The sequence below is a fragment of the Diabrotica virgifera genome, chromosome 3, assembly GCF_917563875.1.
Source record: "Diabrotica virgifera virgifera chromosome 3, PGI_DIABVI_V3a".
Classification (NCBI taxonomy): Eukaryota; Metazoa; Arthropoda; class Insecta; order Coleoptera; family Chrysomelidae; genus Diabrotica; species Diabrotica virgifera.
In genome coordinates, this window is record NC_065445.1 from 270,940,641 (window position 1) to 270,959,568 (window position 18,928).

The 18,928-nt window shown below is 32.6% G+C and overlaps 1 protein-coding gene across 2 annotated transcripts in view; it reads left to right on the top strand.

The window, feature by feature from the left end:
* LOC114325583 (serine/threonine-protein kinase SIK3-like) overlaps window positions 1-10,289 on the top strand; it is a 122,847-nt gene extending 112,558 nt beyond the window's left edge. Inside the window, exons 15-18 of one of the 2 annotated variants that reach the window (XM_028273681.2) lie at window positions 1,219-1,539; window positions 3,228-3,501; window positions 5,760-5,967; window positions 9,544-10,289. In XM_028273681.2, coding sequence (XP_028129482.2) covers window positions 1,219-1,539; window positions 3,228-3,501; window positions 5,760-5,967; window positions 9,544-9,900 — 1,160 coding nt within the window. In that variant the 3' untranslated portion in view covers window positions 9,901-10,289. Of the gene's footprint in view, window positions 1-1,218; window positions 1,540-3,227; window positions 3,502-5,759; window positions 5,972-9,543 lie in introns of both variants that reach the window. The other variant, XM_028273684.2, reaches the window with a different exon arrangement.
* The last annotated feature ends 8,639 nt before the right edge of the window (window positions 10,290-18,928 follow it).

The following is an 18,928-nucleotide window of genomic DNA, read 5'->3' on the forward strand; positions in this document are numbered from 1 at the left end:
TTCAACGAGCATGTAATGATGGTTATTACTCACGATGATGAAGTTTGTGACACGAGCCGTAGGCGAGTGTCGTAATTTATCAGAGTGAGTAATAGCCATTACATGAGAGTAGAATACTATACTTTTTCTACGACTTTTTTTTTATTTTAATTAGTAAAAAATTTAATTATCAACTACTCGAGATTTAAATTATAATAATTTACAAAAATACCTAAATGCTATTTACCCCTAGTACGTGGCTGAATAATTGGTTGCCTACTATTACTAAATTCTTATTTGTTGTAAAAATACAACTATGTAGAAATAGGCAATATAAGTTCTAGTCGTTTGCGAAAAATTATAAGCTTAAATTTGTACCTACTGAATCTAATAAATAGGAAATGACTGTTGTCGGTGGACGTATTTCATATATATAGTTATAATGTATATTTACATTTAACTATATATAATATAATAATAATATAACTATACATAATAATATGTTATAACATATTTAACACAATATAACTTGAAAAACAAACACAATATTAGTTATAAATTCCAATTAAGATAAACAAAATGCGCTAATGACACTGTCACTAAATTAAATGATAAACGTCAAAATTTTTTGTAAACAAGATATAAACGTAAAAAATATACTGACATTGTTACAGTTAAAATTCCTTTAAAAATTTTTCGAAGTTAATTATTGGTATAAATTATAATAATTATTGTATTAAATAAACAAGTTTAAGTAATTTTATTTGCAGTTTATATACGATTAATATTAAAAGTGGCATGCGCCACTTGAATCTAACTTCAGCCCGTGAGTAATGACCCGTGAGTAACTTCAGCCCGTGAGTAATGAATTATTACTCACGGGTACAGTAATGGGTGCTATTATCTATGAAAAAATAGTGAATAATGAGCATGTTATTAAACAGTCGTAGAAAAAAGTAGTTAAATTTTGAATTGGTCATGCACACATAATAGTCATATACAATTTCAATAACGTGTCTCACTTTCTCTCGCCCTTAACTCCGTTTGGGGTCGTACAGTGCAGGATAAAATTTCAAATCGAAGTTTACTCATTTTTTTGTCTTGTTTTTATTATATCGACAAAATTGGAAGATCGGTCCAATTCCGCTAGTTGAAGACTTTTTTTTGACATATACCTCGTCCTTAAGGATATTTTACTAGAATTATAGTATAAAATTTTATTTTAAAATTATTTTTTAGGTATTAGTGGTCTGAACACAGCTAGTACGGGTTCCATAACCCAAGGTATCCCTTCAGGCAGCCTTCAGATGGAAATGCGCAGTCAACTACACGACGAATCGAAAATGGACACGTTTGTACCGAACGTGTCCTACATGAGTGGACAAGCGCCCCAAAACTACCTGCACATCCTTAACATTCACGGCCATAGGAGTCTCACGAATTCGCCGATCAGCAATCCAGGAAGCCCCGGCCTCGACATGATCCAAGAAGAGATCCCGGTGCAGAGCTGTCCGAAAAGTGAACAAGGTCACCCTCAGATATCGGTAACGGATGTCCTAGGTAAGTGTCGCTTATCGAGGAACATGAATCGCGTAGGCGTAGAGTAACCATTTGGAAAATGTTACTTAATTCAAAGTGGCAGGTTTCATTTGCGAGGCGGTATATGAGCTATTAGACCCGACGGTTTAAGGGAAGGATGAAGATCTTATTTGTAATAAGGTAAATAATATTCAAGGTAAAATATCTTGTAAATAACCAACATTCTTAATTGCTTAGAATTATCAAAATGTTGTGATGTGTAGCTCTGTTAGACAGCAGACTCAGTAAAACACAGGTTGAATTTAAATAAAAATACACTAATCACAAAAATTGTCGCATAATTTTTGAAACATAAAAAAAGTTTAAAAATATTTATTTTTTAGCAGAATGTTATAATACCCGTTTTATGTGTCTACGAACCCATAACATTTCAAATTGAAGCGTGTTTTTGCCGAAAAAAAAAAAGGAAACAAAACGTTTTTAAAGGAGAATATTTATTTTGGACATATGTATGTGTTCTAGAATTGGATCTGTGCACTATGTTTGCTTGAGTTTTCAATGAGGAGGTGCGTTCTTACACAAAATGAGTAATATAACGTCACAACAATCAGCCCAAAATGTAGCTTTAATTGGAGATGGACTATCGCTGAAAATGTCCAAATTAAATATTCTCTTTTAGCAACGTTTTGTTTAGTGTTTTTTTTCTGCAAAAATACGCTTCTTATGGGTTTGTAAACACCTAAAGAAGACGATAGATGACTATTATAACATTCGGCAAAAAATTAAAAATTATTTTTAAACTTTTTTTGTTACAAAAATTATGTGATACTTTTTGTGATTAGTGTATATTTTTATCACCCTACAAAATAAAATAAAAATAACAAAATAACAGTTGAGTCTTCAGATCAGTTCTCCGCAGCTAGACTAGCCTTCTGTTACAACATCGATCGCTCCTTTTATATTATTCTGACTACCCACCTTCGATGGTAGTAGTGGAAAATAGTGGGAACGCGCATCACTACAACGTTGGTGACTCGAATCGGATGCGCTATTGTTATAAGTTGCGAAATGATAGAAAGTAATGGATAATTGAGGCGGTAGCTAGAACAAGGGCCCCTAGACCTATGGACCCTTCTTTCCTGTTTCTCTAATTCTTCATGTTGTTCTCTGTCAGTCCACCAAAATTTTCTACTATATTGGGGCTTTCTACGTTGGTACAGCATTTTTTTTAGTTAAGTGTTGGAACAGCTGAGAAAGATTTGTGCCTCTAATCAACTCTGTTTTGGTGAATTTCTGACAATGTGATTAAGGTTATCTTATATCTTTAACTGTTAGTTTAAGTGTATTCTTAAAGCAATGGCTAGTTGTGCAGCTATTTTAGTTTTTTTTTTGCGGTGTCAAAAGGAAAATTGTTTAGAAAGACCATTGGAAAGAAAACGTGGCAAAGTCTAACAGACAGAGTGGACAGGAATGTGTCATAATTTACGGAAAAAACTATAAAAGACTATTTTGCAAGACAATTAACCACTTTTTAGAAAAAAAAGTTGAAAAGTTAATTTGGGCATGCAAAATTTGGTTAAAACAATCGATTTTTTGTAAACCTTTTAAAAGAAACATATTAATTTGCTAGCTACATTAAGTTTTATCGCAAACATTGTTTAAATGTTACATATCGTCTGATCTGACCCAGATATTGCGTTGTTTTTCAGGAAGCGAGGTAACCTTAGTGGCTGGATCGGACACTTCCGAAGATTCCATGGACAGCCTGGACAACCAAAGACTTCAAAAACTTCCCCAATTTATAATCTCCGAACCGGCTGACAACTCTCCTTCTATAACTCGAGGCATCGGTCGCAAGACCAGTCAAGAAAACGAAACAAAAAGACAAGAAATCGAAGCCCAAATCGCAAACGAGGAATTTTTTCATAGGAGAAATTCCGACAAAAGTTCCTGCTACTCCGATGATTCTCTCTCGAACGATAGGTATGTTCAATTTGTTTTAACCGCTCATTCTACACTTCCATTAAAACAGTTTTAATTCTTGTCATATTTGTCATACGACTGTCATATAGTGAAAAAAAAATGAATACCTACATCACGGACATTTACTACGGTTGCCTACTCTGACTAAGCAATGAACATTAAGCCCGCGATTACGTCACGAGAGTACAGTAATTTGAATCGTAATATATGATTACTCGGTATTTTTATGTCTTTGATCTATGGAAAATAGTAAGGATAGTTATGAAATAAAGATGTTTAGTGGATTATAATACCTAATTATGGAAAACTGTTGGTATTTGGGTGGTTTGGTACTTAAAATTAATAAGTACCGGTTGTTCACGTTTATCCAACGGTTGTTGCCAGATTTACGGAAATGTATGACTTAATCTTCATTCTACACTGAACATTTGTCGCTTATACTGAATATCCATCATACTGGATTAACTATTGAATACATACCGTCCTTAGAGGTCAGCTAGGATTATGTGAATTAGAATTACTTGTATAATTTATTGTAAGAATTTAAATAATGGGTAATAAATTTGGCCACACTACAGCCCTATACCTGGCATTCTAAAATTTCATCAACATTATTACTACGTTAATACATAATGAAATTTTAACGTTTTAACCTACCTTATAAATATATATTCTTATTTAAGCTCCTACAATAGGTACGGTGTACAACTATAATAAATAATTTTTCATGGATAATTCAAAATAAGTTTTTACGGGAGACAACACCAAAATTTCAAATATAAAAATATAAATTAAACTAGGATAATATATAAGATAAATTATAACACAAATATTACACATATATACAAAATAATACACATTCAGAGATCGAAGATCATTACCGCAACAAATTTAAAAATGGGCTTGTGTACTCTTGTGACGTAAGTCAAACATTTAAGTCACCCCACCACAGTCGGAGTAGACAACCATAGTAAATGTCTAAGAACCGTGTACCTACATTATAAACTAAAGCTTGTGAGGATGCTATTCTTACACTACCAGCGTAACCTAACACGAATATAATTCAAATAAGTTTCTTTTTCCTCTTAATAACGTTATAAACTGTTTGTATAATCTTTTTATTATATGTATTTAGGGTTACTTTAACCTGAGAAAGAAGAAGAAAACTCATACCAAAAAAAGGAAACAAAACAGTACCCTTATTTTTGACTGTCTGTCACTGTTCCTATGCTAATGCAACCTCATCGCAATTAACATCGAATGTAGAGCTGTTCTGTTTAATCTCTCTCAGTATTTATTATACAAGCAACAGAGTTTTTAAACAGTCTAAATTTATACAGTCTAAATAAGAAGACAAGAATTCAACACTAAAAAATCAACACTTGATTTCACCTTGGAACTTGGAACACCTTTCAGTGATAGTAGGTTACTATATACAATATGTATATAGCACTTATATTCTCAATGTCCGTTCTCTTGTTCAATGTGTTCTGTGTTGTTTTAATTAAACACATTTCTAAAAACAATCTTTTGTTGAGATTTCTTTCCTTTGTCAATATTTTCACTTGGTCATAGTTTGGACTGTGATCCATTGTGACTGAAAGTCCACTGCACTTGTGCATTAAGAGACTTGTACTTCATTCAGATTAATGTCACTCTGGTGTGATGTTAATCTTCTTAATAACATATTCCTGGACGTTTCTCCAACTTATACTTTGTTGCAATCATTACAGAGTAGAGAGTACACAACATTGTAGCTTTCATTAATATGTATTTAAGGGTGTTTGGTTTGGTGTGTAACTTCGATACCGTTTTTATATTTATAGTTTCAATTTTAACTTTTCGGTACTTCTCTGAAGGTATTTAAAAGTCTATTTGTTAAGCTTGGAATATACAGGGTGATTCATTAAAAATGTACAATATCCGAGTTGTAGATTCTAGACCTCAAAATATTAAGATTTAACCCAAATCACTTAAATAAAATGTGCCTCGTTACTGAGTTACAGGGTGTTCTATTTAAAAATTTAATAACCATTTTTACCCAGTACTTTAAAACTATTTGACATATCCTTGTCATACTTTGCAGAAAGTGTAGTTACTACTAAATTGTAATAAACAAACGTTTCTGACTACCACCAGAGGCGTACGACAGGCGAAAGTGAATTGTTGAACCTTCCCAAATTTTACGCCACTATTTGTGTTAGAAGTTATATGTATTATATAATAAATATAAATTAATGACATTTTTATTTTTGTAGTTTGAGCATTGGAAACCAAAGCCCCAGTTCGAGCTCTAACACTCAATCGAGTCATGCATTCGACAGTGACATAAGGCATAGGCCGATTGATACTTACGCTACGATAGACCAAGAGTTGCGAAACGCCCAAGGCACGGAGAATTTTCAAATTTTTCAAAACCTGAAGAGGAGTAACATAAATTGGAATAAGCCATCGTCTGCGGAAAGTGTATGTGAGGATTTTTTTTTATTTTTAATTCACCATTATCTAGCTCCTTCCAGTTAATCCATCCTTCTCTAACTCATTCTGCATTGCTCTGTGTTGCTATGAAATTACTTGAAGTTTGTTTTTTCAATGCCATATATAGATATATGAAATAACTTCAAAGTTACTTCATAGATCACGAAATTTTAACACTTCCATCCTTATACATATATTTTAGAAACTGTTTGCTTCAGGGGAGGGGTACGTATTTTCGGCTGCAATGGTATTTAAATGGGGATTCATTTTTTTCGAATCCTGAGAAAACTAATAAGTATTTTTGAAAAATTTAAACGCAGAATATAAGATTACGTTCTTACCGAGGGCCGAAAGTCCCTGAAAACTTCTATAATGTTTATTTTAAAAGTTACGGGGATGAAAAACTAAGAAAATGTAGTGTGATTTTTAATTTCAAATATAATCATTCAAATGAAACTTTTTATTCATTCTAAGGGACTTTCGGCCCTCGGTAATAAAGTAATCTTTCATTCTGCGTTTAAATTTTTTAAAAATACTTATTAGTTTTCTAGGGATTTGAAAACAATTATTACATTTAAAATACATTAAAAATTTTGACAGGCGTCAAAATGTTCCTTTCCTCTTAATTTGTTAACACCTACATGTCTTTCCAGCAAAGCCTAATCATGTCTACCAGACCAGAAATTCAACCTTTGATGTCTGTTTACCGATCACGTCCACTGAGTTAGTGTAAAGAAATCTATGTACAGTCCTCTCTCTCTCTATAACGATATGCAAGGGACCGGGAATTTTCATCATTATAACGAGAGATCGTTATACAGAGAGAGAGAAAAAATCGTTATTGTAATAGTAATCGTACTGTACTAAATAACTTGTGTTAATTGTCTCTATTGCCCGAGTTATCGATAACTTTTCTTTAACCGAGAGTACTCTAAACCACATTCAATTAGCAAATTCCCAACTATAAACAAACGTAAGTGTTACTATTCGTCGTCTCATTCGTCAAGAGGCTGTTAAATGTAATTTATTGTCCTAAACGAGGCGGATTATCATTTTACAGGTCCAAACTGGTCAGTCTGCAAATTCAAATTGTAGGTAGCGTGTTGGTTTTTAAGATACACTTCAGGACGACCCTGTTTAGCTTCCATGCACGTTTGTTTACAGTTGGGAATCTGTAAAATGAATGGACTTTACGCTTTTTCGAAAACATCTTGACTGTTCACAGACCGAGATACAACCGAAATTGAAACTTAGAAGTCGTCAATAGTCAATAGAGGACAACATCTGTGTGAAAACAGTTAAGGCACACCGCCCGAACGATAAAAGCGTGTTACTCAACTTTCTGCGTATCGGATTGAAATTTGAACCACCAAATTTTTGCTAAATTGGAGTCACAAAATGAATCAATCACTAATCACTTTTTATCAAGTTACACCTACGCAAGAGCTTTGTCAGTTATTCTCTGTGTTTCAATTAAGTGTTATCTTTAATTGGTAAAATTCTCACGGTTTAGTTATCTTAGTTATTGCCAAACTCAAATGGTTATCAGTTGTTTCTTGAAAAGTGTGGTCATCGAATATTGAAAAGTTATCGTGGATGTCGGTATAGAGAAAGAATTAATACATTGTTCTTATGACTAACCAAACAATGTGTAGTATTTTGATCGTTATAGAGGAATTATCGTTATATAGGGAATCGTTTTAAAGAGAGACTACTGTATATTATATTCCGGAAAAAAAGTATACAACCATCTCCCTTTACAACTTCAATCTGTAACATCCTTCCCCAAATTCCGTAAAATGTCAAAAGCCTATCTATCCATACAGTGATGAGTGTCCTAATAACCGGCAAAATATCGCAAAAGATGGAAAACATAATGCATTGGGAACTAAAAAGGGATGAAACTAGTAGAGGTGAAAATTATCGATATAAACATATAAATTAACATTACATTACATAGTTTTCCACCTTTAGACGTATCGGAGGAGTATGAAAACTGTCACTGTGACAGGAGTTTTATAAAACACTCCTATCACAGATGCCTAAAGGTGTGCAACTATGTAATGTAATATTAAATTATACGTTTGTATCGATAATTTCCACCTCTACCAGTTTCATCTCTTTTTATTTCACAATCTATTATTTTTTCCATCTTTTGCGTTATTTTGCCGGTTTTTAGCGCGCTCATGACTGTATAAGGATTTTTACAGATGCCGCCGCCTTCCTTCTTTCGGCCAACGTCTCCAGTCCTTTCTGTTCTGCCATTCTCTATCTCTAGCCTACCTATCTAAAAGACCATATTATTCAGTAGAAGAATTTCTTAATGAATAACTAAGAAACTACAGTACCTACCTCTATGTATAAGTAACTAAATTATTTTTATCTATATTTGGGTGTGATATGCAGCAGCTTAAATTATTAGTTCCTAAGGGCGCGTCCATAGTGCACGCTGGTTTGCGAGTCATCAGAAAGACGAGTCCATGTGCGAATAGTCCTAATAACAGCGCGCAGGTGCACTTTGAACAGGCCCGTTTAAATACAGTATCCGCCAAAATAAACAGTACCGAATATAAAAAAAATATATTTATGAATTAATTTTTATAATACATGGTGCATCATGGCGTTGCAAACAAGCTTTATAACGTTTCTGAAGATCATCAAACATATTTAAGAAAAGTTGTTGCTGCAAATGTTAAAAATAAGTTATTGTTCTTTGCCGTAGTCCTCCGCGGATTTTCCGTGCGAAATATAGAATTCTTCATCATACCCCAAGTGTAGGCATCAGGTGGTGTTAAATCCGGTGAATGAGGTGGATACTCGAAATCTGTGCGACAAGAAATTATTCTGTTACAAAAATGTTCACGAAGCAAATTTATGGAGCGTTCTGCTGTACCTATGGCTTGTTGCGCTATCCTGTTAAAACCATCGCTTACGGATTCTTAAATTACGCGCACGACAAAAGGTCTTTAAATCTCTGACAAAAGGTCTTTAAATCTCTGACAAAAAGTAACAAATATTATGTCTGTACCGTCTTGTTAAAATGTTGTTGATATCTTTCTGACACTTGTTTTAAATATACGCCATTATTCCGACCAATTCCGTATGAGCGGAAATAATGTTCTACTAAAAAAATTTTTTCGGTAGAAAGAACCATAATGACTAAAGGTTTTAACCGTAACGTAATGTCAAGTTGTCAACTGATGACAATTATAGCAAATATGATAAATGCAACTTGCGTGCACAATTTAACAGCCCTCTTATAAGGAGGATTATTTACACACGGACTTGACGTTGACTTCGGAAATCAGCGGGCACTATGGTCGCGCTCTAAGGTTGTATTTTATTTGTTGTATGTTTAATTTGCAATTTATGTAATTTTTGCAATATTTTGTTTTTGCTTTACTTTGATTATCTTGTATTTTGTAATATTGACGATTTATCTAATTTCGGTAAATTATATTTGTCATTGTTATTTTCTGACTCTATGTAGCTTTATCCATAAAATTGTAAAATTTTCAGTAACAATAAAGCATATTTCCATTCTATTCTATTCTATATTTTTAGAGTCGGGAAGTTTCGAACCTTCTTTGCCAGGTTCCAGTAGAATCGAACTTGCACAAAAACTCTGGCTCTTTCGAGTTCGAGCTGTCCGAAGTGTGCTCCAAACTACAGTCGACCGACATTCTGGAGATGGTCAAGAAGACCATCAACGACCAGATTCCGCCGAAGACTTGTCTCAGTTCGGACGAGCTCAGCGACCGATTGAGCCTCGAATACGAAGGGGGGCTCCAGATAGAATTGAAGATCGTCGACAAGCCCCGAGGAGACTCCAAAGGGTTGAAAATGAGGAGGATATCAGGCGATCACTTGGTCTACAATCAAGTGTGTCAGCAGCTTATCTCCTGCATGACTGTTTCCTAGCATTTAAAGTAATTTTTTGTTTTGTTATTGTTTTTTGTTTTACCATGATGCGGATCTAGTAGATTTTCGCGATTTGATAGATGAGATCCTGACCTGTGTTCGATACTCGAGAAGAACTTCGATCTAGATAGAATGAAACGCTTAACTTTGACACTTTCATCTTAGTATTGTATTTTATTTAGAAATAATAACGATAGAAGAATGCTATCGTTCATTCGACTGATTTTTGTTATTTTTAAACCCTTACTATGTTTAAAAATATCGTGGAATGAAGTAAACACTTCTGTCGTATTTAGGTAATTGAATTTATTAAAATTCTTAAAATTTATCCACGAGGAAGTGGAAATTGTACAAAACGTATTCGGTCAAACTTACCATCATCAGTGTGAACGTCCAGTGTACTAGTAATTGAAACTAGCCACTTCAATAGGTGTAAAAACCTCTAAATTACATTATTGCTACATTATACATTAAAAAGTAGACGACATTGAGTCGATGATTTAAGATTTTTAAATTAACATGTGGATGTACTTCATTCTTGCTCGAAAATTGCACAAGGTAGTGGACAAGTGAGAGGTTAACGACCAACAAGTGATATGTTGGTCGTTAATCTCTCACTTGTGCAATTTTCGGGCAAGGACAAGTACATCCACATGTTAATTTAAAAATCTTTAGACATCGACTCAATGTCGTCTACTTTTTAATGTCTAATGTAGCAATAATGTAATTTAGAGGTTCTTACACCTATTGAAGTGGCTAGTTTCAATTACTTGTACACTGGACGTTCACACTGTTGATGGTAAGTTCGACCGAAAACGTTTTGTACAATTTCCACTTCCTCGTCGATAAATTTTAAGAATTTTACTAAATTCATACACCTAAATACAACAGAAGTGTTTACTTCATTCCAGTTGTTTTATCGAAGGTATACAGCCAACTACAGGGTTTACCTTTTTAAAGTTTTGTTTAAAAATCTTGGTAGAAGGAGCTAAGAATGATCGTCTGAGCAATTTTGTAAGAACCCGGTCTATATCCTTGGCATTCTACAGATAAAATATAATGACAAGTGTTAGATGTCCAAAAGGTCAGTAGTTAAGTGGATTCGTAACTAGCGAAGGTAAAGTAAAATGCGCTTTTACAATTAGGATTCTATAACGCCAATAATGAAAATAATATAAAAACCTATTTCTTTATGAAAAATTAATTTAGTAACCTGTGAAAAATGTAGTAGATCAGGGCAGATCTGTTTTTAGGTGAATGTGAGAGGGGATATTCTGATGTTTGCAGAAAAGGTTGTGTGATAACTTCAATAATAGTAATTTACTTTCCCTACCTCTCGAAGAGGTCAGAAATATTAATAAAAAGCCAAAATGCTTAAAAACGATTCATTTTAAAACGTTAAAAATGTTTTAATTTATGACCCTTGCTGAAAAATATCAATTGATAAAAAAAAACAAAAGGAAAAAACAAGCCATTTCTTATTAAAAAATTTTCAACCACTAAGGTTGTACTTAAGACCTTCATAATTCGCTTTGAAAATCTTTATAATTATAATAAAACAGTCAACCAAATTTTATTAAAGTCGATTTAATAGATTTCGCATAATAATTTTGCAATCTGGATTGAAAAAAATGAAATTTTTTCAAATCTTACACAACAAAAACTAGATCATATAGAAGTTTGCCGATTTTTTACATATAAAACAGCATTCCGCCTATCCAACTTACTTTATAGAATTGAAATCGGATTATTTGGGCGGCCTCAGAATTTTTTTGTATATACATATGTGTATTGAATCCTATTTGAAAAGCTCGCGTTATAGAGAAACGAATGTGAGGATCGAACAAGACGGGCTCAGGATCACAACAACAGTGAAACTATGTAAAACATTGTTTATTTAATTTTTGTGATTGTTTTATTATGATGATCTCTTAGTTTTATAGTAAGTTTAACTATCGAGTGCTAGAGTGGAACTCTGAAAGCATAATATTGCTCGTAAAAAACCGTTTTAACTGACAGACAGTAAAAGGAAGAGATTTTATAATAGGGAACTTCCATAAAATTTTAGATTCGAAAAAATGTTATAAATCACAACAGAATATAATTTAAAATGTGTATCAAAGAAAAATAAGTTGGTTTTGTCTTTCGTTTGCCCCTAAAGACTATTAAAATCAAGAGAAAATTCAAATTATAGTAGCCAGCCCAAAATGCGCCCTAATTGGTCGTGACGTCATATGATTATAGTATTTAAGATCTGCGCCATTAATTAATTATGTTTGATATTCGTTTACCTGTTGTAATCATTTTATTGTGTACCTCAGTTTTATAAATCTTTAGATAGCTGCTGTGAACTATATATTTCATAATATTTGAGTGTTTTTATTAAGACAATCTTTTTAAAATGACCAAAGAGGGTTTTTCTAAAGAACAGTAAGGTACTTACCGATTATAAGCAAAAATCTTTATTATTATGATTAGTTTATTTTAATTTTATAGTAAAAACAGTTTCAAAAAACTATTGTATAGGTAAATATCATTCAATTTGTAATTAACACCTACCAAAAGTTATATTTTCTTTTTGTTCAAAATACACTTGATTTATTAAAAAAACTGTTGCAGGCAACATATATTAAATACTTACATTAAAAGAATGATCTCGTATACATGAAAACTTTGAGAATGAACTGAAAATGTCCTTTCCGTATACACTTTAAACGCCGGCGCTGTTTTTTATCGACTAGTAATCTAATAAATATTTTATTGATTGTTCTGATGGTTGCACTTTAACACAATGGTACTAAAACAACACTTATAGCATTGTTTATATAGGAAGATAGTTGGTCAGCCCAATAGGTAAATATGTTTGATTCAAATTGAGACAGTCACGAGATGTCCCCACAATTTCTGTCAGGGTCGCAACGTCAAAATGCATAGACACCAAGTTGGATACGATACGATCCTATTCATAACAGCCCAACTGCCATACATATTAAGAAAAATAAATATATAGAAGAGTATACTTAGAAATTGAATTAATGATGTCATGCTACTATACATTATATATCGCACATCCCGAACAAAAGTGTCATAACTCAAAATTGTTTCAAACCGCACTTATTTACGGAAATATGATACATGATATCTAATCTATTAACCAACAAAACCTTAGCAAAGTTACTTTAAAAGTTACCTCACAGATGGCGCTAAAAGCTATTTTGCTCGGAAGATGTTTCAGAAAATTTTCCGTTAAAAACAGTATCAATTCGTGATGCGTAGGTGAAACACCACTCGTTCCGAGCAAAAGCGTATTATTTCCGATTAACGTTCAGTAATCATTGCGTAAATTCGAACAAAAGTGCAGTATTTCGTGATACTCATATTTTGCATGGACGATTATGATATTCATTGATCTATTTTCCCGACAAAAGTGAATCATCTGGAATTTATCGGAATTAAGTTGTTTAATAGTGGTATGGTTCCGAGCAATAAAGTAATATTTCGAGTTGCTACACTTTTGCACGGAAATTTGTAAACAAAAGTGTTTAGTATATCTGTCCAAGAGAGAAATTTTTCGAGTTATTACCGTTTTTCGTTTTAATTAAAAATTTTCCGAGCAAAAACGTATCATCTCAAAAAAATAATCATTAATTTAATTAAAATTTGCACAAAATTCACGATTTTAACCATTGACGTTAATGGGGCTTATATATAATTAATATTGACTTCAATTTGCAAAGAAATAAATTTAAATTTTCTATTAGGTGTTAACTTAACTCCAAATAAAGTATCGTAAAATTTTCTTTTGCTGCTCCTGTAAAATTAAGTATTTTTGATTTACAACAGTTTTGTTCGGAATGTGCGATATTATATAATAGCATGACATCATTAATTCAATTTCTAAATATATTCTTCCATATATGTTTATTTTTCTTAATATGTATGCGAGTTGGGGTGTTATGAATAGGATCGTATCCAACTTGGTGTCTATCCATTTTGACGTTGTGACCCTGACAGAAATTGTGGGGACATCTGGTGACTGTCTCAATTTGAATCAAACAAATTTTCCTATTGGGCTGACCAACTATCCCTATATGAACAATGCTTATAGTATTTACTTTGATTTTCCATAGTAAACACACACACACACACAAAATTCAATACTATCTCTTCAAAAACTGTATTAAAGTCCTAAATAAACAGAATGATATATATTATAATTTTACATCAGACATGAAAACTGTCATTACAAAATATAATGATATGACGTCACAAGTATTCGCGCGCTTTTTCGATCGTTTGAAATGATTTAAATACACAGAACATTTTAAATTTGTACCTCTAGTTATTATGAGGTTTTGAGGCGTGAAATTTTGGAAATTTTATTTTTAAACGAAACTGAACCTTATTATGTAATAAAACAAAAATGTGGAAGTTCCCGATTGTTTGAGCTCAATAAGATATGAAGGAAAATATCTATAGTTTTTAGTCATTTATTTTTAATGTAGATCATATTAACTGCTAAAATTACCAAAAATTTCACCGGAGAAGCAAACTGGAAATTATTGTAGATAGCATTTTGTGTCATTTATAGTCCCATTATACTTGTTATTTAAATTAAATTTACGTGTCAATGAGTTGAAAGAGCTGTTACAACATTTTTGATGCTGTGATTCACGTTAAATTGACATAAAATGATGTTTAGAATATATAGTAAAGATTTAATATGTTTTAAATCTTGTAAGGGATCCTATAAGAATCTATGCTGTAAAATTCTATGTGTCTGGTCAGTTAAAGTGGTTTTTATTCCTATGTAGACGTGTATATACTTGTCAGTGATGGATAGTGCCTACAAGAACTGTTTAAATGATACATTTTATTAAGTTTATATTAACTACACGCCCAGTGAACGGTACTTCAAACTATATACACTCAAAGGCAGCTGTTCTACTCTTTAATCAAACCATGCGATAAAAAGCAGTTCTTAAAGTCATCAAAAATGTAAATTCGTTTTATCAACATGTTTGTCCAATATTTGGAAAATCAGGAAAAGTTAAAATGAAGATTGGAAGTGATTATGTGCAATCTTATATTTATATTTTCTGTGTGCCATTTAACAGTGACATACTTTTTTAAATTGCGTTAGATGCAAAGCATCTAAAGATCAATCAGTGGTGTCATGGTGCGGGAACGCCGTTCCGGCACTGGTTAAGAAAAGAAAAAAAAATAAATAGAGAATTTAGGTTTTGTAAACAAAAATTAGCAGTGCGTTTCGGCACTGCTAATTTTGCCATGATACCACTGAGATCAATCACTTTATAACTAAAAATGGAATGGAAAATCTATAAAACGGTTGTATATTTAACTGTTTTGTTATATCTATAAATGCAAATTAATATTAAATGTAACAATTATAGCAAGTATATGGCCATTTTCACACACAAATTGTTAAAATTGCAGTCATATTCAAAAAATTTAGTGTTTGTGCAGTTTGAATAACTCTACTCAGTTTTCTGCGCTAGACGGCGTACCAGACTTATCTTTTTGAAGCTTGAAAATCATTTACAGCTTTAAAGAAGCATTGTAAATGTCTCATTTGATCTTGTAGTCGTTTTCACATTCATTTAAAAGCATTCACATACTCGTAGAAGCATTTAAAAAATGTTTATACTGTCGGAAAAGTGTTAAAAGCTATATAAAACTATTTTAAAGTTTTAAAAGTGGGTAGAAAGCATAAGAAATTGTAAAAAAAATTATAGATGCTTTCTGACAGGTTTAAACGATTGTTAAGGAGTTTCCAGTGCTAGTATTCTAGTATTAATGATTTTAAACACTTATTCGATATCGTTAATGCTATTTAATGCTCGATAAGCTTTTCCGTCGCTTTTTTCTTATGTTAAATCAATTAAATCATACAATTTATCAATTATCAGATATAATTCTTGCAAATTGTAGATAAAAACGTCATTTGGCGTGGCAATTATATAACCAGTGCTAACTTTCACTATCTTCCCATATTCTATCGACTGTTTGAAATCATCATGGCTATGCGGACCTATGCTGTTGACTGCCGCTCTTAATAGTTAGATATTTTTCGTCTTCCTACATTTCGCTTTACTCGGATTTTGCCTTGCATAATAAGTTGTAATAATGAGTATTTTTGCCCTCTCATCATTATTTCCTAAGTACTCAAGTTTTCGTCTTTTGATAGTTAATATAATATTATTTCCGCTTCATTTCCTATCCTTCTAGTTACTTCCACGTTTGACATTCTTTGACTCCATGATATTCGTAGGATTCTTCTGTAACATCAAAATTCAAAGGCGGCAACTTATTCAGATGGACTTGTTTCAATGTCCACGCTTCCAAGCCATAAAAAATAGTAGAGAACACGTAACACCGAAGCATCCTTGGGCGTAGTTCTAACCTTATATCCCGACAACAAAGAAACTTTTTAAGTTTAATGAATGATGCACGTGATTTTAATACTTATCTAAATTTCTTTGGTTTGGTCTGCGTTTGATATTGTCCATGTTCCTAAGTATTTGTAGTTATCTACACCCTCAATTACAGTATCTCCAATAGTCAATGGGATGTTTGCATGTGCTGATTTAGTCATGATCATGCATTTAGTTTTTTTTTTTAATTCATCTTGAGTCCGTATTCATGACAGCGTTGCATTACGTTCTGTAAATCATTGTTTTTATCCGTTATTACTATTGTATCATCTAAAAAACGTAAGTTGTTCAAAACTTCTCCATTGATAGATATACCTTCTATTGAATCTGAAAAGGCTTCTTGAAATACCGCTTCACTGTAGACATTGAAGAGTAGTGAGGACAGCACGCATCCCTGTCAAACTCCTCTCTGTATTTTGATATTCCGGGTGTTCTGGTTGTCAACTCTTACCTTGGCAGTTTGACTCCAATATAGATTATATATAATTTTCATATAACGACTGTCAATATTTTTGGTTTTTAATATATCTACAAGCTTTTTATGTAAAATCTTATCAAATGCCTTTTCAAAGTCTACAAAACATAAGTACATATCCTAATTCATGTCCATGTATCTCTGGGTCAGCACATTCAAGCCGAACAAAGCATCTCTTGTGCTATATAGATAGACAGACTGCACAAAACTATATAATCGAATTTTTTCAAATTACATTTCCATACAAAACGTTATAAAAGTTTTTGTAGGTACTTTCATCACATATTTAACAAAGTTCCACAGACATTTTTAACGAAACTTCAAAATGATTGAAGTAGAGTTAAATCTGTCGGCCATATTGTCGTCGAGACATTCCACGTAATTTTATAATTTCTAAGAATGAGTTTCATATGGTTACCAATCGTTGAGATTTCTGCAAAGGGTCGAGTATGAAATACTCGCTAAAACAGAACGAGCTGGCTGTAGTGAATTGAAAAAAAGAAATATAGAGTGACTACGTTTAAGACATAATTTTAATTTTTATGTACGACATTGTTGTATTTTTACAACAGCTTCTTTTTGTTGGTAATCACTCGACTTATTTTAACTATTATATACAGTGATGAGCCCGCTAATAACCGACAAAATAACGGAAAAGATGAAAAACATATTAAGTTATGAGATAAAAAGAAATGAAACTAGTAGAGGTGGAAATTATCGATATAATAGTATAAATTAACATTACATTACATAGTTTCCCACCTTTAGACATCTGTGACAGGAGTATTTTATAAAATTCTACTGTCACAGTGACAGTTGTCCCTCCGATACGTCTAAAGGTGGGAAACTATATAATGTAATGTTAATTTATACGTTTATATCGATAATTTCCACCTCTACTAGTTTCATCTCTTTTTACTCAACAATGGATTATGTTTTCTATCGTTCGCGTTATTTTGTCGGTTCTTAGCGTGCTCATCACTGTATATCATGACATGATCAACCCCTGGGTACTTCTTAATGAAGTCAAATTAAATGAAAAGGTAGGGGGCTATTTTTTTGGAAAAAAATTGTTTTTTTATATATAAAAAATTAATTGCGTTATAAAAAGTCTTAACTTTGACAAAAATACACTTGTTATTTGAATACCCTATCCGATTGTCGAATGTTGGCGATCATATTGACAATAATAACTTTAAAAAACTCGTAACATGGAGTAAAACCACTTCTATGTAAAATGTATATTTAATAAAATTTTAAAAATCCCAATGAATTACATAAAATAGGTTCATTCAGAACGTTTTCGGACCTATCAGTCCATCATCAGTGAATTCCTATATACTGATACATTCACTGATGATGGACTGATAGGTCCAAAAACGTTCTGAATGAACCTATTTTATTTAATCCATTAGGATTTTTAAAATTTTAATAAATATACCTTTTACATAGAAGTGGTTTTACTTCATGTTACGAGTTTTTTAACTATATGGTATACAGCCAACCCAGGGAACTACCCCTTTTAGTTAATAATAACTTTGTCTGTGGCAACTCGAAAGAGATTAGCGGATGTCTTTTGATACCACTCTCGGAGGTTTCGGTGCCGGGATGCTCTTCTTCAGCCTGGGCCTCTTCTTCTGTATAATTTTTATGGTTTTTGTTATTTCTCTGTTTTTTTTTTCATTCGATGTAAAACTATTTCATTTCTTATTCGATCAACCCAACATCCACAATATACGTCGGTAGATCCACATCTCAAAGGCCCCTCTAAGGGTCCAGCTCTCCATGCCATATAGTAATGTGGAGAATATGTAAGAGCGTATTAAAGGTTTAATTTAGTATCTCTATGAGAATTTTCTTTAGTTTATCACCTTGGCTACCGTGTGAGATGCCGGCATCTCACACAAAATATGACTTTAGTACCGCGTGAGACGCCGGATTCCATGGCGCCTGTAGTACCAAATGGCACAAAATATTTGGTACAAAATTACAAGTTATTAGTTTAAATGGTCGGTAGCCAAGGTGTTACAGAAGGCGGCTCTGGCTTTTTCTATGCGTATTGTTATTTCTTTGTTTATATCCGAGGAGTTATCGTTAA